This window comes from Onychostruthus taczanowskii, unplaced genomic scaffold (genome assembly GCF_017590055.1).
Source record: "Onychostruthus taczanowskii isolate IOZ18803 unplaced genomic scaffold, ASM1759005v1 scaffold22, whole genome shotgun sequence".
NCBI classification, from domain to species: domain Eukaryota; kingdom Metazoa; phylum Chordata; class Aves; order Passeriformes; family Passeridae; genus Onychostruthus; species Onychostruthus taczanowskii.
Genome location: NW_024499462.1, coordinates 8,698,259 through 8,721,629, shown reverse-complemented (window position 1 = coordinate 8,721,629; position 23,371 = coordinate 8,698,259). Strand labels below are relative to the sequence as shown.

The 23,371-nt window shown below is 40.1% G+C and overlaps 1 protein-coding gene across 3 annotated transcripts; it reads left to right on the top strand.

Moving 5' to 3' along the window:
* Positions 1 to 1,858: 1,858 nt before the first annotated feature.
* On the top strand, positions 1,859 to 23,357 carry ANXA11 (annexin A11). Of its 3 annotated transcripts, XR_005952687.1 has the most exons (16): positions 1,859 to 2,006; positions 10,813 to 10,873; positions 11,968 to 12,080; positions 13,240 to 13,614; positions 14,144 to 14,231; positions 14,604 to 14,698; positions 15,143 to 15,256; positions 15,471 to 15,561; positions 15,673 to 15,752; positions 15,895 to 15,951; positions 16,851 to 16,944; positions 17,644 to 17,739; positions 20,403 to 20,461; positions 20,997 to 21,119; positions 22,156 to 22,774; positions 22,958 to 23,357. XR_005952687.1 is itself a non-coding variant. In XM_041404860.1 (15 exons), the coding sequence occupies exons 2-15, from the start codon at positions 10,822 to 10,824 to the stop codon at positions 22,213 to 22,215; spliced, it is 1,497 nt and encodes a 498-aa protein (XP_041260794.1). In that variant the 5' UTR covers positions 1,859 to 2,006; positions 10,813 to 10,821; the 3' UTR covers positions 22,216 to 22,868. The 3 variants fall into 3 exon arrangements, 2 of the variants coding, with proteins under 2 accessions (XP_041260794.1, XP_041260795.1); XM_041404860.1 differs by lacking the exon at positions 22,958 to 23,357 and having other exon boundaries at positions 22,156 to 22,868; XM_041404861.1 differs by lacking the exons at positions 1,859 to 2,006; positions 22,958 to 23,357 and adding an exon at positions 10,351 to 10,419 and having other exon boundaries at positions 22,156 to 22,871.
* Positions 23,358 to 23,371: the final 14 nt, after the last annotated feature.

Below are 23,371 nucleotides of genomic sequence, written 5' to 3'. Positions count from 1 at the left end.
TCGGGCACATCTTCATTTCTCCATCTGCCTGCACAGTGAACATCAGCCTGCACTCTGCATCAGAACCTGTGCTGATGTTTCGCTTTGCCTATTAATGAGAAATGCCTTTATCAGTGAAGCTTAAGATATCTTAAGATAATGTATAATTTGTGCTAAACCACAATAAGCTAATGTGCTGGTTTTGACTGAGATAAATTGTATCTTCTTCACAGTGGCTAGTGGAGAACTATGTTTTGGATTTGTGCTGAAGATAGTAGTGGTAATACAGAGATGTTTTTGTTATTGCTGAGCAGGGCTTGCACAGAGCTGAGGCCTTTCTGCTTCTCACCCCGCCAGTGAGGAGACTGGGGGTGCACAAAAAGGTGGGCAGGGACACAGCTGATCCCATCTGACCCCAAGGGATTTTCCACACCATATGTTGTTGTGCTCAGTCTATGAAAACGGGGGATATTTGGAATGATGGCATTTATCTTTCCAAGTAACTGTTATGTGTGGTGGAGTCTTGTTGTCCTGGAGATGACTGAATATCTGCCTGCCCATGGGAAGTGGAGAATTAATTGCTTTTTCTTTGTCTATGTGCATGGCTTTTGCTTTTCCTATTAGACTATCTTTATCTCGACACACAAGATTTCTGGCTTTTACCTCTCTCATTCTCTCCCTGATCTTACTGGCCAGGGAGGAAGAGAGGCTGTGTGGGGCTTGGTTGCTGGCTGGGTTAAACCACCACAACTGTTCTTATATTCAAATATAGCTATTCACCTGGTTTAGACTACTTTAAATGTAGCTGTTTCCCATGAGTGCAGCCTTGGCCTCTACAGTACCAATTAAAATTTTGATGAGGGAGAGGGAAAAATGGCAATTTCTTTTCTTTAGTTCAATCACAGCTGTTGTATTTCCAAGATTGGACATTGTGGTATGTGAAAGTTGTATGGAGGAGAAGCAGCTCAGGTCCTCCACAAAGAGCTATTGGTGGTTGAACAGGATGCTTTAAGAAGTGTGAACACATCTATCCAGATTAGTTTCATTGTAAATAAAATTGCCTGTTACAAAGCATGCACTTCAGAGAAGCAAGTGTTGGAAAGGAGGTTCTGGACCCTGTTCACAAAATTCCCAGCTGCAAAGTCAAGTTCATTCCCCACCCAAGTTGTATAATGCTGTGATTCAGTTAGGTAATGCTGTGTTTGCTATTTTGATTAGTGTCTTGGCAAAAGAAATATAATTGGAAAATGCTAGCCCTTTTTATTTTTCCTTTTTATTATCTTGGTTTGTCTCTCTAAATGCTTCCATGTGAGCAACTTCACTCATCTTTAAAGAATGCATGTAGGGGAAAAACTACTTTATTGAAGCCTTTATCTATTACTGCTTGTGCTAGAAAAAGTTGACATGAACAACCTCCTTCCTCTTGATTTTTTTTTTTTTTTTTTTTTTTGTGGAATTTTACTTAAGGAAAAGTATGTTTTGTACAAAATGGGGGTTTTCTCTCCCACCCTGTTTGGAAAGCATGTTTTCTGAAGTTTCCTGGTGAGAACAGTCAGGGGTGGTTTTGGGTTTTAATCCGATGTTGTGCTGAACGCTTACAACCTCGAGTTGACTCGCAGCTTCCAGGATTTGCCTTCGCCGTGTCCAGGTCACCCGGTCCCTCAGGCGACGCTGCGCTCTTGGGGAATGCCAGGCTGCGCACGTCACGGGTGGAGCTCCCTTTCTTACCCTGTCTTTTGTTTTTTATACAATGGGCCTCTCGCTGAAGCCGCCTGTGGTCAAACCTGTTGTGCGGTTTCCCCCCGCGGCCGGTGCAGGCCGGTGCGGGGCTGTCCCCCGGAGCTCACCGCGCCCGGCAGGTCTCGCACCGGCCGGCCCCGGCCCTCCCTCGCACCGAGGCCGCGGCGGGGCGGGCCGAGTGAGCCGGGCTGCAGCGGCTCCTCCTCCTGCCTCTCCCCGGCACCGCCCTGCAGCGCCGGCGAGCACCTGGGACGGGCGGCGGTGGCAGCGGCTCCACAGGACCCTCGGTAGGCGCGACCCCGGAACGGGACGGGGGCGAGGGGCCGGGGCCGCCCGGTGCGGCGGGGCCGGGCGGGGCTGTGGGCCGGGCCCGTGTCCCCGCAAGGACGGGATCCTGGGGCTGCCGGAGCCTGCGGGGTGACGGCAGCGGCTCCAGGGCTGGCAGGGGGAGCTCGGAGCTTGCGGCGGCTCCGCCGCTGGGAGGAAGCAACGCCTGTTTCCTGGGGAAATGTGGTTTCAGAGGAGAGGCATGTTTTGGTGTTGTAGTTGCAGTTCGGTCCTTTGCCTGTGTCCGTAATTTATCTTGAGTTTATAATTTGAATGTGTACAGTTGTCGGGAGAAAGCAGCCTAAGATGGTAGGCTGGCCGTTACGCAGTGCTTTTTCCTATCCCCGAAGGCCCCTTTCTCTAAACTCCTTGTAGTATACTTTACCTTTTCCTATACCATATGTACTTCGAATGTCTTTAAGATGCCTAAGTGTTTTGAAGTCACTTTAGTTGTCTTAAAAGGGAAACTCTTCAAACTCTTGCTATGCTGTAGCTGTATGTGTGACAGAACACAGCACACGTACCTCCGTATTCAGAAAAGCAGTTCCTTCTTGTCCCCATCCTGCTTCTGTAAGGGAATACTTCTGTGAGATATATTTTTCTTTTTAAATATATTTATAGTAGTTCCGGGAAGCTTCTTCCTGTTAAGGAGGAACTGTCGAGAAATAACGTTCTGAAGGGAGGGGCAGAAGCATGGAAGGCATGTGAGCCTAGAACGGGGACAGATGGCACTGGGGCAGAAGGTGTGGAGAGAGAACAGACAAGTGCTGGTGCTATGTGTTTTGATGAAGGAGCCGATTATGAGGGTTATGCCTGAAAGCCCAGCTGCTGTCGGACGTGGGAGGTTCATTCCCTGATACCTCCCCCAGCATACAGTTATTTTCTGTGGAGTGAGTCAGTGCTTTACTGGAGCACCCAGGGAAACATCAGAAACAATACAAAACCAGTGCAAGTGTATGGTTGCTGTAAAGCCTGAGTGTATGAATGCTTTCCCCATAGCTTGGCTATTTATCTAATTTCCTGTATTTTGAGTTGCTGTAAGAGTCATGTGGACCACTCTCCTCCCACTGATGCAGCAGATAACTTGAACTGCTTATGTGTTTGCCTGTAACCCTGTCCCCAGTACATTTCTGTCGAGGGCCTAATGATTTTATGTCAACAATACTTATGATATTTTTGTTCCTTTCTCTTGCCTGACCTTAGTATAAGATCGGGGACCAAAATGTCTGGCTGTACTTAAAATTTCTGGAGTAGCCGTCACATTCATTCATATAACTTGTCACTTCTTTAGCTTATTATTTGTAGTCCCCAGTTTTGAATTGTTAGACTGAGAACTGTGAAATGTCAAAAGTCACTAAAAACATAACAAAACCAGCAGGGGGATGAAGCTCTTTCATAGGGGTGTTTATAGATGTAGTCAGAATTTTAAAGACATAGAGTTAGATAACAACTTAAAATACAGAACCTGATGTGCTATAAAAAAATCAAGCCAAGAAGTTTGTCTGATTTGAAGATTACAGGAGATGCTGTTTGCTAGACCTCTAGCAAGTTTTGGAAGATGGAGCTTCCATAGGGTCTGCTCAATAGCACTACATTAATCAGAGCCAAGATAGAGCCAACCTAATTCTAGTTCTGTGATAGCAATGGAAGTATATAAAAAAAAAAACAAAAAAAACAAAAACACCAACAAACCAAAAACTAGTTGAAGCAGTGATATCATTGAAAACAGCAGATTATATAATTGTGACTACAGAAATACAAGGGCTTTTGAACAAACTGAAAATTTCAGTTATTTTTAGCCAAGCCTCTATATAATAATTTGTAGAAACTTCTCTGTCAGCTTCAAATCGTGGTTGGAGGATTCCATTACATTAAATACTCAACTGAGTAATGGTACCAATGTTATTTCTTTTGTTTATTTCATACATTTATCTTTACTACCTTGTACCATGTTTCTTATTGTATATATTTTTCAAGTGTTTTATGTAAACTATTGGAGATAAGGACAGGGCCTTGTTACATACATTTATCTTTACTACCTTGTACCATGTTTCTTATTGTATATATTTTTAAGTGTTTTATGTAAACTCTTGGAGATAAGGAGAGGGCCTTGTTGGCTGTATGCAGTGTGTTTTGTTTTGAGTTTCTTTTGAAGGTAGCAAAAGACTTTTTATGGAAAAGGAAAGTAAAAGGCTGCATGCTTATCCCTCAGTGAGCAGCACTGTCACCTATTTGAAACTTGTGTTGTCCCTTTACTTTTGCCAGTGTATTTGAAAGCAGGTGTGGTTGATAAAAATGCTGAATTTCCTTCTCAATTCCCCAAGCTGGGAAGAATGTCAAGTAGATAAGCAAACCTAAGAACAGCAGTAGGTATTTACTGTGTATTGCTTCTATTGTTACTCTGTATTTGTTCCAGATTTTGTCAGCACTCACTAGACAATCTTGATAAGAAGTTAGATCCTGAATGGGGTAGACCTGGAATCAGTTATGGGACAGAGCTGGGACTCAGTGGTGCCCTTCTAAGAGACAGTTCTGTCCCATTCTTATGTGATTCCTGCTTGTCAACTAGTTTTTTGTTTGTATGTGTGCAATTGTAACCATACTGTTCAGCTGTCACAATGCTGAATGTGGACCAGTTCCAGTCCTTAGATTATGGCAACTGAATAAATCAAACACAGCCCCACCCAGCTCCACTACCTGGCTGTTCCCCGTGCAGTGCATGTCAGGTCTGGTCAGTAGCAATGGTCTTGTCTAAGACCTCCAAAGAAAGGGAAACAAGTTCTTCCCAAATGTTGCTTCCTTTTTTCCCTTCTGTGCTGTCTGTTTGAGAGAAAGTATGCTATCTTAATTGGTAAGGGAAGGTAAAAAGCCTTATTTTGCTTGGGTTTTTTTGTTGTTTTTGTTTTGGTTTGGGGGTTTTTTGTGTGTTTTCTTTTTTTTCTTTTTTTTTTTTTTTTGCAAAGTGTGGGTGGTGAGGGTTTTTTTTGAGGGTGTTGGGAAAGTTTTCACCAGTAGGAGAGGTGGGCTTCCAATTCAGTCTTCTAGATCTTAACTTCTTGTGAGCTTAAGAACTGTCCAATACATCAGTTCCATATTAAAGATGAGTTTTAATGCTTCTGAAGGTCTCTTGTTTGTGCTAAACTTTACTATAGTCAATATATATGTGAAGTGATACTTGCTATAATTAATTCCTGCGCCCCAAAGACCTCTGGCTTGGCTAGAAAGACATGTCTGATTTTGGACTTTGGCCTAGTAAGTTGCTCTGAATTAAATGCTTAAGTTGCCTGAAGCAGACAAAGTGAATATTTATTTTATTATTGGTAGAGATAACAACTTTAAGCTTGGGAATTTGCAGTTATTCAGTAAACAGTGTACTTATCTATAGTCAAAATAACTGGTTGTTTGCTATGCTTGGCAGTGTTTTAAAAATACTTGGTTTTCTATTAGCTAGGAGAATAAATGCATTTTACAAATGTTAGGCTTTAGGGGGAAAAACACTACTCAGTAGTAAACTTTGAGAACTAAAGCTTGCTGATCTCAAGTGCAGTCTAGATTTGAAGGCTATAGTCTTGCTTTCTTTTCACATTCCTTGTTTATGGTTGCTTTGAAATGCCTGTCTCTCTATTTTACTGTTTTAAGTTGGTTCTTGAATAATTCTGTTCCTGGAAAGAAGTAGTCAGCTGAAAATGAATACTTTCTTGTAGCCTGGGGTGAGTGCAGGTTTGCTCACTGAGGGGTAGTAACCATCCCAGTGTTGCTGGACAGCTGAATGTGTAAGCCTTCCCTGTCCTGAAAGTGTGAAAGTCATCGCTGTTAAGAGCAGGCTGATGTCTTTGTACCTCTTGTTCCCGGGGGAGTCCCGAGGCTGTCAGCAGAGAGGCTCTGTCGCAGGTGGGGCATGTCCGTGCAGCTCCTGCCAGCGTGCCCGACTGTGCCGTTGTCACTGGAACAGCCTGGTCCTCTCTGCAGCCCAAAGAGCTGCAGAGCTGATGGAAACCCTGTGCCGTCCTTTGGTTCCTGTTGCCTCTGCCTTTGCAGTGGGGCCACGCCTTGGCTCTGCGCTTCAGGCTCGGGCACAGCGACTAATTAAAAACTGCTGCTGTGAAATGAGCCATCAGATATTTTTTAGTAATTATTTTAGGGTGCTGAATACTTCACTATTGCTGTAGTTCATGGAGTAATTGGTATTTACATTTCTGACTTGCCTTAATGGTGTAAAAATTTATTCTTTCTTGGTGGAACTTAAAATGGATGAGTATAAATCCCTGAGGCATTAGTCACTTGAGAACATAGCTCAGACTATTTATAGTAATATTTTTTTTGCAACAAATTATTTTCTGTGACAAGTTATGAATTTGAAATAGAACAACCTCATTCCATTACTTCTTCAAACATCTGTTAACCTTAATTTGTTTTTTTTTATTTTTTTCTTGCTTGTTTTGTTGTTTGGGATGTGTATTGTCATAAATGCTTTGACTGTGTATTTTATATATTTGAAAGAGTATTGAAAAAGTGTGCTACAAAAGGAAGCACTTGCATCAGGGCAGAATAGGGATCCAAAATGAAACTGATCTCTTGGAATTAACTAATGTTTTTGCTGCATATAGATCTTGAAAGTCCATGCAGCTCAACTGCGTTCTTTGAAGTTTGAAGCCCTGAGTATATATGTAGGGCTTCTGTCCCTGGAAAGGCTACAGGAATGTTCTTAGTAATATTTTTACAGCTCAGTTGTAGCTTATGGGTGTGTCTTCCCATTCAGCTTTTCTTTGTTGGACGTGGCATGTCTTCAGTTCTATTTTATTTTGACTAAAGCTTCCAAGTGCTACCTTTCTCACCCCCTTGCCCCAGCAGGTGGAGAAGTGCTAGATTATTTACTGTAATAAAAAAGTTATTATATTGAATTAGATCATTAAAACTGGCAGATCTCCTGAGTTACTAGCAAGCAATTCAAATTGGTAGTTTTTAGAAAAAACTCATGTTTGAGTTTGTTTTTGTTCTACCATCTATTCAGAGCTGTGAGTTGGTTTGTGTTTTTTGTTAAGGAAGCTTTTTTTTGTAGGAAGTAGATGATGTGTTAATACTCCTTAAATATACATTGTTGGATGAGGTCCAGTAAAAGTTTGTAAAGGTGAACAATGAGTGATAAGATCTGTGTAAAAGAGCTTTCCTGAGGTTTGGCTGGCATGAACTCAGCCTTGTTGGAAGATAAACCCATTCTACTGAATTAGTTTTTTTCATAGCGAAAGGAAGGCCAGACAGGAGTCACATACACAGAAGACTTAATGATAAAACAAAATTACAGGACTATTTATCCATCAGGATGAAAAATATTACAACTGATACAGGAGAGAACGACTTGTATGCTGCAGTGCATGAGTCAAAGATTAATCTTGCTCAGGCTGCTAAATGGCAGTTAGCTGGTTCAGTGCTGACTGTGGTTTGTCCTTGTCTTGGAAAAGCACAGTGCTGGATGCCTGAGCTCATATCTGATGAAAAACGACAGCATATTGTAAGGTGATAAATTCTGTTCTGCTGGTTTCACAATCAGGGATCAGTCTCGGAGCAGGTACTGAAATTTATGGCTTCAGGCTGCTTTGTCTACTATATCCTGGTAATTAACCTTGTGGAGGAGTCAAGGCCAAGGGTTTAACTTTACTCGGTGATCCTTGTGAAATGGGCATAATTAAACAAATAATTTTGAACTAATAAATGTTATGGTTTTTCGTCCTTTTTTGTCCTCAAATTATTGTACCATGGCATAGCTGGAGCCTGAACGGCAGCCACTAAATAAATTCCAGGTATGGGTGTGAATGCAGTGGCTGAGCTTATTGCTGTTGCACCTTGAAACAGAAGTTTTCTGGCAGCCTTGAAGTTTTCTTCTGTATTTCTGCCATCATTATGGCAATGGAATTTGTATTTTTGTTCTAAATTTCTCATGTTGTAGTCCTTCTGTGCTGTATCTTACAGAATTGTATTTTCAAGATTCGTGTTCAAAGTCTGTCACAGATTTAATCTTTTACGAACAGGTCTGTTCCCTTTTAGCTTTGCCAAGTAGCATGAAAATGCTGCTTTATAGCTTGCAGTGTGAAGCATGATAGCAATGTTCACTGTGGGAGTAAAACCTCAGGTCTTTATTTAAAGTTCTGAGGTGGTCCTCTGGGATTGAGTACTGGGAATGGGGAGAGGAACTTGACAGTAGTTGTTCTTTATTTTCTTCAAGGCACTCCCTCTTTCCATGTGTGGTTTGGTTGTTTGGATTTTTCCCTTGTCTTATGCACTACATTTTTTATGACTGAGCAAACAGAGACCTTGCTGTTCCTGTGTCCTCCCACACAATGTTTGTTCAGCAGGGTGGGTTTCCATATCTTCTGTTCCCTCACCTGTGTCACCCCTTTATCAGCAGGCAAGTGCTGCTCATCATGAACAATTTTAGTAAAATGTTGTGGATGGAGCAGGAGAAAGTGTGGGAGATGAGATTAGAAGATGAAATGGAGGCTGGGTTGAGGGAATGGTTGGGAAAGGTAACTTTCTATGTTAATATTTCTAAATTTAGAGTACTGGCCAACAGAGGCTCAAATGAACTGTGGAGAAGGTGGTGATCAGGGAAGTTTCCGAACATGAGAAGTCAGTGTGTTTGCAGCTCCAATTTGCCTGGAATCAAACCAGTCTGGGGAAATTTCCCCTTGGAAAAGCCCTGGATAAATACAGTGTTCAAAAGAAGCAAGTGGAACATTTTTATATAGAAACTAGCATTTTTTCTTCAGGCTGCTGAAGTTGGCTGTTTTTAATCAACCTCAGCTTTCATAGCCAAAAGGCTCTTTTAATCTTGGGTTTTTTTCCAATTTGAAATGAGTGTTCTATATGGAATTAAAAGCAATCAGACTTGCTAAAAAAAACAAAACCTATTCCATTGCTTCTCACCCTCTACCGCAGAAAAAAGGTTTTTTTGCCTTAAATTTGTACTTAAAGCTTAATTGAAAAAGTACCATATCTTTATTGTATTTACATGTAAAGCTAAAAAATAACTAAAAATAGAATTATGGCTGTACCTGAAGAAATAACACTAATTTCAGTGTTGTAATAATTTGTATATAAAAACGTACGCATTGACATTATGCATGCTAAGAATCTAGGATGTGGGGGTTCTTTGGTTGGTTTTTGAGTGACATGGTAATAATTGCGCTTTTTTTATTTTTCCGTGCTTTATTACGCAAAGCCCATTTCTGAATTAGAGAGGCTCTGCAGTGTGCCAGGCTGCCTTCTGTTGAGTTTTTATAGTGTTATTTTTATTCTGCTGGCCTCCCTGCCCTTGCGTGCTCGGGTACCTGCCCGGAGGTGGCAGCGTGTGTGCAGGGCTCTGCAGCTCCAGCCTCTGGCTGTGGTGTGGCCAGGCGCCAGGAGGGAGGAAGCTGCCTGCTCGTTTTTCCAGCAGCAGAGGGAGAATAGTGTTTGCGTTTTGTTTCTCTGCCTCGTGAGTTTGGGGTCAGTCTTTGCATGGCTAACAGCAGGCATTGCTTTTCTAATGCTGAGAAGCTGCATTTACTTACTTATTGATTCTGTTAGATGCTACAAACTGGAGCAGAACTAAAGGAGGGTTATAACTTTTGGTGTGCTCTGTTCATTGCAGTTTCTGTTAGTTCATTTCTCGCTCTTTAAATTTAAATGAGTATTGCAGCCTGAAGGCCAAACACTTAAGTAAATTGCAGATTTCCTAGTTTTATTTCCTTATTAAAAAAAGAAAACCACAAAAAAGGTGTTTCTCCATTTCAGTGTTGCTATGCAATAGAGCCATGCAAACCAGAAAGGGAAGTTCATGTGATCATGCAAAATGAAAACAATTTCACAAGAACAGCACCCCTGCCAACTCAAACCAAATCTAAAACAAAATTCCATAGCTGAAACCCAAAACAGAGCAAAACATGCTAGATGCAAAAAGATAGTGCTTTAGGGGAAAGAGAGGGGGAAAAATGTGATAATTTACACAGCAATTCTAAAAATAGAATGTGGCTTGTCATTAAAAATAACCTTCAAAAAGTAAACACTCATTGTAGATATTTTTCTTCACAGTTACTTTTACCATTCTTCCTGATAGCTGTTCTGTTTCAAATAAGGCCCTTGTATTCTGGAAGCCAGTTTTCATTTTGTCCTTCATTTAGCTGTTCTTCCTTTTTGACCTCCACTTCTATTTTGGACAGCTAATGACTTTGTGCACTTGTGTGCTGACAGAGGCACTATCCATTTTGAGAGACTCAGTTTGTTCTAGTGATCGTATCCTATCAGTAAACCCTTCATATTTTATGGCAGTGCTGTAAGCCTGAAAGTGTATCCCTTCTGCTTCTTACTCTGACCTTGCAATTCCGCAGATGTTTGCAGGTAAGTGCCTTCTAAAAAACTTCTTTGTCAGATGATTTTCTACTCTTCATTGATAGGACAGTTCTGTATAGGCTAGCAACTTCTGGTGGTTTTAATAGCACAGTAAAGGAAGCAAGTTCAAGTAATACATCCTTAACAGCATAGTAGACCAAGCAGTAAGTAGCAACTGCAACAAATAAGAAAAATAGTATGAGGAGTGACTCTGCAACTGCTTAGGTATCTGTTTATTAGTCAGGAAATGGGAAGAGGTTTCTAAGGGAAAAGCCAGGACAAAGTGTGCAGATTATGTCTAAATTTTGGTAACTGGCTACTGCATACATGTTTCCTCTTAGTGTTATGTGGTGTAATGAGTGAAGCATTACAGAAAATAACTGTATCACACATCCTTTGCAGATCTTTGCAATGAGTTACCCGGGCTATCCCCCAGCGGGTGGATACCCACCAGCTGCCCCAGGTAAGTTCATATGAAGTAAACATTAAATGCAGTGGTGGTCCTGTCTGGAGAGGAAACATGAAGATGGATGAAGAACAAGACTGTGGAGGGTTTCCTTGACTCCCCAAAGCTTTCTGTACTTGCTTGTTAAATCTTGTTTTATTTGGGCTGGGGATTCTGATTTGTCTAATGTGTGTGTTCTGCCATGTGCTCATGTGGTAATGTCCGGTTTCATTCATCTCAAATAAAGCACAGAGCATTAGGAGATGGTCTTAACTTGACCAAATCCAATAAATGACAAGGATCAATGCCCGGTTGATACGGGATCTTCAAGGTGGATAGTGAGACAAATAAATATGGGGAGAAATCATTCATAGATCTTAAAACCATATCCCCCAAAGAAATAGGAAATTATCCTTAATTCACTATTCTTAGGCAGGTGGTTGTGTACTGTTAAAAAGGGTAGCAATTAATAATAACATAAAGCTGATGAAATACTCAACCACTGCTCGGTTATCAAGCTGAACTTTACAGTTGTTAGTGTTGTAAGGTAGAAAGAAAGGACTGGAATCATGCAGGTATGGTGAAATGTGGCATTAGGCAGGCTAGCTCAGGATGGGGAAGCACTGTACAGTGAGAAGCCCAACTGGCCAGGAGGGTAAAGCCTATTTCTCAGCAGAGTATTCTGTCTTAAGGCTATACTGCTGTGTGCAGACAGGTTTTATGACTTTGGTACCTGTAAATGTGCTGTTGTGCTCTGTGGACACCTCTCAAATTAGCCAAGTAAGTGGAATTAATATCATCTTCCTACTGGAATACCCAGACAACTTTGTACTTTAGGTTCTCTCAAATCAAAACATGGTGTTAATAGTCTTGATTGTTAACCTTCAAATAGGTTTAGAGTTGTTTTAAGTGAGAACTTATAGATTCAGTGATAACTAACATGATTAGAAATACCCAGTGAGACTTCTCTTTATAGTAATTGCACTGCTACCGTGCACCTCTTCAGCTGATTTCCCTGGTAGTGTTGAAAATACATTACATTAGAAATTTAAGTAGTAAGAACTTTAGAAAGGCATAGTTTCTTGTTTCAGCACATCTGTGTTTGATTTCAGGTAGCAGTCCTTGGGGTGGTGCTGCCTATCCACCTTCAAATCCACCTCCAATTGGTCTGGAAAATGTGGCTGGCTATGCCAACCAGTTCAATCCCAGCCACATGGCTGGAATGGTGAGTTTGCTTTCATTTCATGTGTTCTGCTGTGATGTCCTTAAGGGCAAAGTTGTGCTTCTGGAATTGTCACTGAGAGATTCATCACTTGAATTCTGTGCCTTTATGTGTAATCTGTTTAGGTGTTGAGCATTCAATATTGCCTATTGAGGAAAATGGTTACTGCAAGCTATTTCTTATTTTAGGAAAACAGAGCAGTAGTTAAATGTTAACAGTCTAACTTCAGAAGTTGTGGACATAAAACTGATATAACTTGGCATTTGCTGTGTAGAGGAATAGGGAACTATTAACACAGAGTAACCACTGTTAATATATTCACGTGGGCAAACACAGTCTGGATTTTGCCTATTACCTAGATTTTAACTAGTCAGAGTAAGGAAAAAAGCTGTATAATTAGAGGTATCAATGATTCGTCCTAGAAAAGAATATGGAATCAACAGTCTCTTACAAACACTGATGTTTAACAGATGGAAGTAAAAACCTTTCATATTCACTGAAGAAAATGTCGACGTTTCCAATGTGATTTTTTTTCATAGAGTAGAAGTGAGTGACACTTCTGACAACTTTGGTCTTCAGAAATCTGTTATGCTGCATAACGAATGCAGTTTGTAGGAAGATATTTGCATTATAGATGTTTTTCTGCGGCAATGATTAAATGAAGTGATTTGGCAGCCATCAGGCAAATTGAACAACAAGCTATCTAGGATGCACGAGGCAATATCCACAGCAACTAGTTTTTGACAGTGCTGCAGTCATCCAATGTCATTTGTGGTTTCTCTCTAGAAGAGGGGTTTCAGTGATAAGATTTTGATGTGGAGTGGAATATCTTCATTTCAGTTTCTGCAGAAGTCTTTCCAAATGTAGTCCAGGAACTCCTACTAGTTGTCAACTACTAACACATGGTAAAACAGCCAAAGGTTGCTTAAAGTCCTTGCATCCAGGTGCACCCTTGTTTATCACACAAGGCAGCCATGGGCAAAGAAAGGATTATTTGGTGTAAAGGTTTAGGCAGGTTTTTCCATCCTGCTTGCTATCTTCTGCAGATAAAGAGCTATCTGTCTGTCTTGGTGGGGAGGGAGGTTGTATTGCATTAAGCATGTTACTGAAACTCAGCTGTTTGTGCTCCTTCCTGTCTCTTGTTTTATTGCTGTCATTGCAGGCATCCAACCTGGCAGGGACCTTTGGAGGGACAAATTTACCACAAAGCATGTATCCTTCCACACCTGGGGGTTATCCACCAGTTCCTCCAGGTGGCTTTGGGCAACCCCCACCAGGACAACAGCCCTCTTACGGAGGGTACGCTCCACCTGGAGGAAATCCCCCATCCGGAATGCCATCCTACCCAGGGTACGCGGGCGGCCCTGTGCCAGGCCAGCCCATGCCACCGCCTGGTCAGCAGCCTATGGGCTATCCAGGACTTCCAGCAACTCACCCAGGGCAGCAGCCCATGTCAAGTTATCCAGCAGGTCCAGCTGTGAACCCGTCTATGCCCTCTTACTCAGGAACTACAGGGCCTGCAGTCACTCCTGGAACAGTAAGAGCATTCACTGCTTTTCTTCTGAGCTGTGACTGTATATACGTTCCTCTGCGTTTTCTTTGTGTGTATTAGTGTAAACCAATCACAAAATTGAAAAGAAAGTTATGAGAAGAAGTTTGAGTAAAGAGAGAGATGGAACCTTATCAAATGCAAGCAGTATAGGCTCATATGCCTTGAAAGAAATTACATTTTACCATGGTATCCAAGAAAAAAGGTTTGATATGAATTCAAATTAATTAATCTTGCCTTTCCTAATTTTAGCAAGTATTGCCAGTTGTATATACAGTATCATCAAACCTTAATTAATTGAAGAGCAGATTTAACGTCAGGAAGCCTTGATCTTGCATTTTCTTTCTAGAAATTAACAAATTGCTTAAGGCAGAGTTGGTTTGAGTTTTCTTTATTACTTTTCCTCACAAAAAGAAAACTGATCATCTTTCTTAAGTAGTAAACCACAGTATTTCACTATTTGACACTAACATGCTGTTAACACTACTGTTGTTTAACACTGTTGACCTCATTTTAGCACAGAAACCGAGGTACAATCACTGATGCACCGGGCTTTGACCCTCTGAAGGATGCAGAAGTCTTAAGGAAGGCCATGAAAGGATTTGGTGAGCAGTCTGAGGACTTACATTTCAGTTAAAAGTAGAATTGCATCTCCATTCAGCACTGATATTTTTCTATTGCTATGTGTGTACTGAGTGGGACTGAGTGTGTACCGAGTCCTTGGTTATCCAGAAGTATTACTGGAAGTTCATGTGAGCATAAACAATATCATGAGTTTGGTTTAGGTTTTCTTTGTATTCTTACTGTGTTAGTGAACTCGAAGTTCTGTGGTTGTACACAAGAGTAGATACTGTAGATGAATTCAAGGCATTCATGTCCTTCTGCTGGGTTTAGAACAGGATGAAATAGAGACAGAAAGCTGAATCCTCACGTGAGGTGATGCTCGCTCATTCTGTGGTGTCTGTGTGCGCATACAGGAACCGATGAGCAGGCGATCATCGATTGTCTTGGAAGTCGTTCAAACAAGCAAAGGCAGCAGATAATCCTGTCCTTTAAAACAGCTTATGGAAAGGTAAGTACATTGTGAGAACAGAAGGAAGAAGAAATGAGAGCCTGCATCCTTTCAGTGGCAGTCAGAAGACTTAGTGTTGGGGAAAAAAGATTGGAAGGTGCTTTAGGGGAAGATGGTTCTTAGGACATAACCAGTTCAGAGGTCTGCTTTTTATCCACACTTGACTTCTTCATGCAGTGTTGCTGATGAAACATGTAAAGCAGTTTCTATGCTAAATGGTTACTTTGACTCTTGGATCTGTGCAGTCTATTTGATTGGACCTTAATGGCCTCAGTGTACACATACCATTATGTGGTGTTTAGTGTTAAGTGGATTAGCTGTACTTTGAGCATACATTACTGGTGCTTATGCATAAAGAATTCTTAGTAAAATGCATATTTTTGGTGCTTGCTTTTGTCAAGTTTGATCTTTATGCAATTTTTCCTTGTTTTTCCTTCTCATTAGGATTTGATCAAGGATCTCAAGTCTGAGCTCTCAGGTAACTTTGAGAGGACAATCTTGGCAATGATGAAGACACCTGTCATGTTTGATGCTTATGAAATCAAGGAAGCTATAAAGGTTTGTGTAGGAGATAGAAATTTATAACCTAGAGGAAGTAGTTGAGCTGATAAAATACTTGGTTGCCATTTAAAAGTTTGGATTTATTTGGGATTACTTGCTTTGACTTCCTATACAAGGTTGTATTCTGAATTTTTCCTATATAATTTTGTTACATTTCTTTTGTACTAGGTTGTAGAAATCAAGAATCTGAAGCATTTCTTCTTTGTTTTAGGGTGTTGGCACAGATGAAAATTGTCTCATTGAAATCTTAGCTTCCCGCAGTAATGAGCATATTCAGGAACTCAACAGGGTCTATAAAGCAGGTTTGTTCTGTTGCATCAAAATCTTCCTTTTCTTTCTCAGTCACTGACTGATAATAAGAATTTAGGAAATGAGCAGGGCTGTGTGAGGATTCATAACTATCTCTTTTCCAGAATATAAAAAAACTCTGGAGGAAGCAATAAAAAGTGACACGTCTGGACACTTTCAGAGGCTTTTAATTTCACTTGCTCAGGTACTTGCCTGCTGGGATTTTGGAATTTGTTGTATGTTTGTAGGTGGTGTGGATTTTGTGGTTTTTTTTTCAAAAAAATTTCAAAAAAAGGCAGCCCATCAAAGCCCACCAGTAATACTTCTTGATCTTCCAATTCTTTCAGGGAAACAGAGATGAAAGTACAAATGTTGACATGTCTGTTGTCCAAAGAGATGTACAGGTCAGTAGAAATGCTTCATCATTTCTAAGAATAGTCAATTCAATACACTGAAATTTGGCTGTGTGGATTCTGCTTACTGTTAGTTTTGGACACCTTGTGATGATTTCTGGTGCAGTGCTTATCTTTAAGTGGATGGAAGAGATATAAAAAGCTGTGACAGCCTTAGAGCCATGTAGGTGCAGTACAGAGATGAAGCTCTTGGCACTACAGTTCATAGGATGTTTTATCTCTCATTCTGTCAGGTCTTTGGCTTTTCCGAGTGTTGGATTGTGCTACTTTCTAAGGAAATTGTCCAAAGAGATTTGAGGTGATATGTGTGTGGATTAAATTTTAAACTATTCAACACCTGCATTAGTCTGAGTGTTGTTTAAGGAAGTCTGGAGTTTTGCAGTAAATAATGCACTTGGACTTTATAGTGCTTGCCCCATTTCTTTTTCTCTGTGTTCCATTTCACTACATAGCTAAGGGAAAAACCTGGATTGTTTTAGCCATACTAGTGTCATTTAAATAGCAGTGTCATTAGCTTTCTACATAGTGTGCCTTAGCCAACACAAGAACGTCCCAGAGCACACCTAGAATTGTAGAAGACAAGCTAGATGTAAGGACTGTTAGGAAGAACAAATTTCAGGTACTTCTTGAACAATGTCCCCTCTTTAGTAATCCAGAGCTCTTGTGTTGGAGCACTTCTGCATCAACAAGCTGGAAAGACTGCAAGCATAGCATATTATAGGAAGATGAGAACTAGTTGCTGTTTATTGCTTGCTCCTGTTTTGCAGTAGTATGTAGGCTAAGAAATAAGTAAAAAGGAGGAGAGGCTGCAAGGAAGCAAATTTGCAACTCAGCTGTTCAGCCTGACTACTTTTCTGAGTAATGAAGTGTGAATTCCCTTCTGTGCTTAGGAGTTGTATGCAGCTGGAGAGAACCGTCTAGGAACTGATGAATCCAAATTCAATGCCATTCTGTGTGCAAGAAGCAGGGCTCACCTTAGAGCAGGTAATGATGTCCTGTGTAAACTGTAACTTGATTCTGTTGTGTGTAATGGTAAAAATGTACAGCACTGCTCTGTGCTTGAATTTCCTCCATCTGTAAAATGAGCCAAACAAGATAGCAAAGAAAAGAAGGGTGAATTCTGCTGAGGAAAAGCAAGAGTCACCTTTCTTAGATATCAGAACAGGTAGAGGTCATACTTGTTCAAATGATCCTCTGATTAAAGAATTGAAAAACTAGAATTGTTTCAGTCTTGCATACTTGAGTGTGCAAGACACTTAAAAGCCTTCCCCTTTTACTTGCCAATGTAAGGTGCTACATCAGTCTGTCGTGGTGGAAATGTTTTAGTAACTACGTAAACTTTCACTTTGTGCTATTGGGATGCAGGGTACTTATATGAAGGAAAGGGGTGTGTATGAGAACCAGAATATTTTCTTCTTAACTTTATTGAGACCTGAAGCTTTCCTAAAAAATTGCTGTGCTTTCTTGGTCTAGCCCTTTAATAAAAAGGACACATCTAGGCAAGCTAGAAGGAGCATGATAACATGTAAATGGTTGATAACACAGTATTAATCCTTGAGATGTTCAAACTAGCATGAGTACACTGTAGTATCCAGCTGAGAAGTGCCACTGAAATGAAGCCATCCAGCACATTCCAGTGCCACCTCTTGCTGTAGAACTGGAATCTTTCTTTTCCATTTACAGTCTTCAGCGAGTACCAGAGGATGTGTAACCGGGACATCGAAAGCAGCATATGCCGTGAGATGTCTGGAGACCTGGAGATGGGCATGCTGGCAGTAGGTATGTGCCACCCTAGCAAGTTCATTCCTGCCATTCTGCTACAGCTGCCTTCAGCTAAGCATGTTCTTACTAGTGGTAATTCCAGTTTTTTGCTTTTTATGTTGAGCTTTCTGTGAAGCCATTTGTGATTAGTAAGTGGCGCACTTAATTCACCTCAAAATGACAGATGAAGCTTTTTTATTTCAGGCAGCTGCAGAATTTTAATTTTACATGTCAAAATGGGGAGAGAATTATTAACTACAATTGACACTGTTTTAGGAAGTGAACTTTACCAACTCCTGGGTCAGTGAGAAGGGAGTAGTTGGGACAATTTTGGAAATCCAGTATTAATTAAAATACAGACATTAACCCTCTAACTAGTAGAAAGAGAACTTAAATTTCATTGCAAAGGGGGTTGTTGAGAAGGGAGTAGTTGGGACAATTTTGGAAATCCAGTATTAATTAAAATACAGACATTGACCCTCTAACTAGTTACTTCTACCTCTATTTAGTAGAAAGAGAACTTAAATTTCGTTGCAAAGGGGGTTGGTTTTCCCACATTTCCTGTGGCTACAATTTTATTGAATCTTTGTTTTTAATTGCTCCCAGTACTTCTGAGGAGTGAGAACTCTTGCCTCAGGTCTACTGTTGTCTCTTCAGAAGCAGTAATTTGTTTCCATGGAGTTGGGACAAGTTGCTGTGCAGTAGTTTTATTTAAAATGCTTTATTATAGATATAACTGTGAAACACTTCGCTGTCTTTTGTCTTTACATCTCAATTTCTTTTTCTGTTTTTTACTGTAAATATACTGTGGTATCTAGAGCTCTGCTTTAAAAATGTTGTTCTTTGGTTTTGAATATGGTAGTAATGTAACCAAACCCAAAAACTCTTACCAAAATAGGAAAAATGGACTTTGCATCACTTGGAAATGAGATAGGAGAGGGTATTTGGTTCAACCACAACAGATTTTTTTCACTGAAGTTTGTAACAAAATCTTGGCAAAATGAAAATCAATTTTAAAAGCCTCATTTTTTCACTCCTGTCTTGTGCATGTGCGAACTATGTAACTATTGTTCTTATTCTGCTTGGCCACACTGTCGTTGTACTGATCTTCTAATGACACAAACTGGATCTAGCTTATTGTGTCTGATTGTTTTGCAAACCTTTTCCAGGATTCAATCTTTGTCACTTCAGAAACTATTGTTAGAAAACCAGGGTTGGGGAAAAGATATTTCTCTGTTTGTAGAACAACATTGCCTTGGTAAAGAAACCACTCAGCATTTAGAAGGCATTTGACTTTATGGAGCTTCATAGTGACTTGAGAGGTCTCCATGTAGGCCCAGATTCAAAACTGAGGCTGTAGCTGGCATGCAAGTCAATAGCCTTTTGAACAAGTCTTGTCATTAATATTCACTGAATAACTCCCTCTATTAAATATATTTTGTGGGTTTTTTGTTTATATGTATGTACACATTATCTGTATCAGTAAATTAATGTCATTTGTTCTGTGGACCTTACTTGCAGGAAAAAAAGGGGTTTCTAATTGAAAATATTTAATTTTGCTTTCTTTAAAGCTTTCTGGATTGTACAACTGGTAACTTACAACAATATCTTTAAACATCTTAGAATGCAGGTGTGTTGTGTTAGCTACATAGAGTGATACAGAAACATGCATTTCATTTTGTCATTCATTTTTTGAATAGTATTGTACATATCATTGACAGTTTTGTGGTGAACTGCTATCTCTCATCTACATTTTCCTACTGAGAAAAGTACTTCTTCCTATACAGAGTGTGTGTTGCTATGAAAAACATGTTTGGGTTTACACCTTTAGTTCTGTATTGATTCTGTCTGATTGATTTTGATACCTTACTGTGCTATTAAATGTCAAGTGCGGTGTGTTTCCTCTGTAGTTTGCAACAGTTTGCATGATTGTTTACTTGAAACAACGTTGCATCAATATATAGATTTTAATTCTGATCAGTGATGGAGGGTTCTTTCATGATCCTGATTAACATGACAGTAATTTGACTTGGATTTTGCTCTTTCAGATTTCTGATGAACTATGCTAATTAAATATAGCATCCAGTCATTACTAAATGAGCATGTTAAAAATTTTTCAGGAGTCCTGATGAACTTTGTGGCTAAAATAAGGCTTTAAAATAAGGGTTGTGATGACTTACCCTTAAGGAGAAGGAACCACCTAAGAGTCTCTGCTGTCATAGGCGGTTTCCTAATTTGTACTAGGGCAGGACTTGAATTTGTCACACCTTGCAGATGCATGGCCTAAAAATTTAGAATTAAGAACCCAGGAGCACCACTACCTATGTATTATTTCAAGTCTTCTGCCTGCTCCTCATCACCTCTTTTCCCTTCACAGACAAAAATCTGGTCATTAGAATTCAAAGGTTCATTATGGCTGCTTCACACTAGGTGGTTTCTAGTGACAGAAATGTTTGCTTTGAGCCATGCAGTGTAGGTTCTTTAACTGTATTGCAGCTACTGTTTGGATTAAAAATAATTTCAGTGACTAATGGAAGGAGTGGAAGCTGCACTGTATCAAGTGTATGTTTATGTAAAATTCAAGCATGTGACTGTGTTGGATAAACTCAAAAAATTACTGACTTCTGATTGAGGAGGAATGCCTTATTTCTGTAATACTGTTCCTCTGTTCCTTTTTGCAGTTAAGTGTCTCAAGAACACACCAGCTTTTTTTGCAGAGAGATTACACAAAGCAATGAAGGTAGGTGTCTGTGACAAATTACATAAACTTATAGTGTGGAGTTTTTTAAATGCTTGTTGTACAGCTCTTGGGAAGGAACTGTGCAGCTGAAGGGATTACGTTTTTCAGTGGGCAGATGACTAACAGTCATGATGCAGTCATTATTGTGAAAGGCTGGAAAAATCTAGCTAGTTTGATCCAACTTAACAGAGCAATGAATATAACCATGCATTAAACAATAATCTTCACTTGGTGAAACACAAATATGCTTAAAACTCATTGAAATTGGTACTAATTGATACAAAATTAAGTAGGTAATTCTAGCAGAAATAAATAAGTAGGCCATTTAACTCACCAAATTTTCCTGACCTCCCCTGTATCTCTGTCAATCCCCTTCTTTTTTTTGAGCTGTTCTTGTGCAGTGAAATGATAGGCTAAATTCTGTTCAAGCTTATTAAGTCAGTGGGGTTATGCTAGTAAACAGGCATTTAATTTTTTTACTGGTGCTATATCATACACTTTCCAGTACATTATGCTGCTGCTGTGCTTGTTTCAGGGAGCAGGAACAAAGGACAGGACGCTGATCCGGATCATGGTATCGCGCAGCGAGGTTGACCTGCTGGACATACGTGCAGAGTACAAGCGGATGTATGGCAGATCCCTCTACACAGATATCACTGTAAGCCCTGGAGACCTTACGTGCCCTGCCATGACACCCCTTACGCTGGCAGCACACTGCTCCTTGTGCTGAGCAGCTGTTAGCTGCACTCAGTGTGGCTGGCTGAGTTGGATTGCTGCATTTGCCAGGAGCATGGAGGCTGAGGGCCAGAGGATGGAGTGCGCTTGGGTTTGCATGGGGGTTTGATGAGCTAGAGATGGGGAGGAAGCTAACAGGCAGGGAAGGAAAAGGAAATGGGTCCAGAGGGGTTTCTGAGGCCCCTCTGTCCCAATCTCCTTGTATGATCTTGTGGGAACCACTCAGTCCTCCAGTTGAGTAACAGTGGTGCTCTACTTCATTTGTGTGTTGGAAGAATATAAAGCTTCTAAAAATCTTCTAAAGGATTGCCCCCTCTTTCTCTTGAAAGTACAAGACTTTGCAAATAGACTAAACTTCAGATTTATTAGCAGTTGATCCACCCTCCTACTGCTATTAAGAGCTGTACCAACAGCCCAGAGGATGCCTGGCCAGTAAGAACTGGGGAGAGTGAGTGGTGCCACTTTCATTTACCTTGTAATGAGGGTGCCAAACCTGTTAAGCTCCTGTTTATTCCTTCTGCTGTGGACACTGAGGGGCTGTAACTTGGTGGTGTTTGGAAAGAATCCTGTAGAGATTCTGGAGGATAGCATGTTCCAAATGTTTCTTCTACAGTAGTTGCATGCCCTGTAACCAACAGTGTATAGTAAAAAGCAGTGAGACATTGGTGAAAAAGCTCTGTATTGCTTCTTCCCCTTGTTCTTCTTTTGATCTGGCATTATAATTTATCATTCAGAAGCAGAACAGGCCATATCTATTTAATGGACTGAATTTGGTCAAAACATGGCTTCAGTAAATATGGGGTGTGCATATCCACAGTTAGGTATATGTAAGCTCTGCTGCTTATTTCTGTAAAAGTAGAGCCAAAAATGTCCCTGGAAAGAAAGTTCTTAGTTTTTCATCTGTAGCTTAATCTCTTTTGGTTGTTCTTCAACTTTTCTTTTTCTGGGTTCCTTTTCAGGGTGATACTTCAGGAGACTACCGGAAAATCCTACTCAAGTTGTGTGGTGGAAATGACTAAATGGAGCATTGAGCTTTTCTTAAAAAAGCTGCTCTTTTCATGTACTTGCTGCAAAGCATCTTTTGTCTCCATAAGTAAATATGTAATGAGTTTCTTCTAAAGCAATTGCATTTAAAATATAATACTGCATATATCTTCAGTTCAAAGGTAGTAGGTAATAAATGCCAAGCCCCCCAAAACACCAAGCATATGTGCCATCTGCTCAGGATTCTGTATAGTACCCTCAGCAATCCATGAATGGTCATTATTTCTTTTCTGCTTATATCATGTTGAAATAATGTTTGTTTAATGAAACAAAAATCACCGTTGTATGATTTTGTATAAACATTGAGTGTCATTTTAATGCAAGTTTTAGATCTGTTGTATGCAGAGTTGGCTTTGGGCTAGCCCACTTCCTGATATGTGGAGACAGCAGCCTTGAGGTTTTGTGTCTAGTTAAGACTGCTTTAAAGAAGTTTTGTCAAGTTCTGTTTTTTTACCTTGATTCTTGCTAAGGCAGACTGTCAGAAGGCAGGAGTAATGTTGACAGTAGTAAAGATTCTGTCATTAATGTTAAAAGGTTTTGGATTGTGCCTTAAAAATATATATATATATATATGTAAGAAGAGTTTCTGAAATTAAAGCTACGTCTTTGCAGACTGTGCCTTTTGGTGTTCATATTGATGTACGTGAGTGATAACTCAGTTTATGTAACTTAGTTTTTCTATAGCAGTAGTAAAGATTCTGTCATTAATATTAAAAGGTTTTGGATTGTGCCTTAAATATATATATATATATATATATATGTAACAAGAGTTTATGAAATTAAAGCTACGTCTTTGCAGACTGTGCCTTTTGGTGTTCATATTGATGTACGTGAGTGATAACTCAGTTTATGTAACTTAGTTTTTCTATAGAAGTTCTCTTCCACAGGATTATTCAGAAATTGTTGTTTTGATTAGAGTTTGGAAGTTGTGTGCTGTTGATAAGCAATTGTCTGTACATGAGACATGTAATCTGTAGTTATTCCTCAGTACTTTCATTTTGCATGTTGTAATTTGTCTTACTCTTGGAACTCTGAGTTTTTATTCCCTGCTGGCATGGATGATGTCTCTTCAGCCTGTTGTTCTCAAATAAAAGCATGTAAAGGTAAAAAGTACAAAGTGGGGGAAAGGTT

Coding starts and splice junctions, on each gene's coding strand:
- ANXA11 (XM_041404861.1), top strand. CDS start 10,822: ATGAGTTACCCGGGCTATCCCCCAGCGGGTGGATACCCACCAGCTGCC. Junction 15,952..16,850: donor TTGTCCAAAGAGATGTACAG/GTCAGTAGAAAT, acceptor TTCTGTGCTTAG/GAGTTGTATGCAGCTGGAGA. Junction 16,945..17,643: donor CAGGGCTCACCTTAGAGCAG/GTAATGATGTCC, acceptor TTCCATTTACAG/TCTTCAGCGAGTACCAGAGG.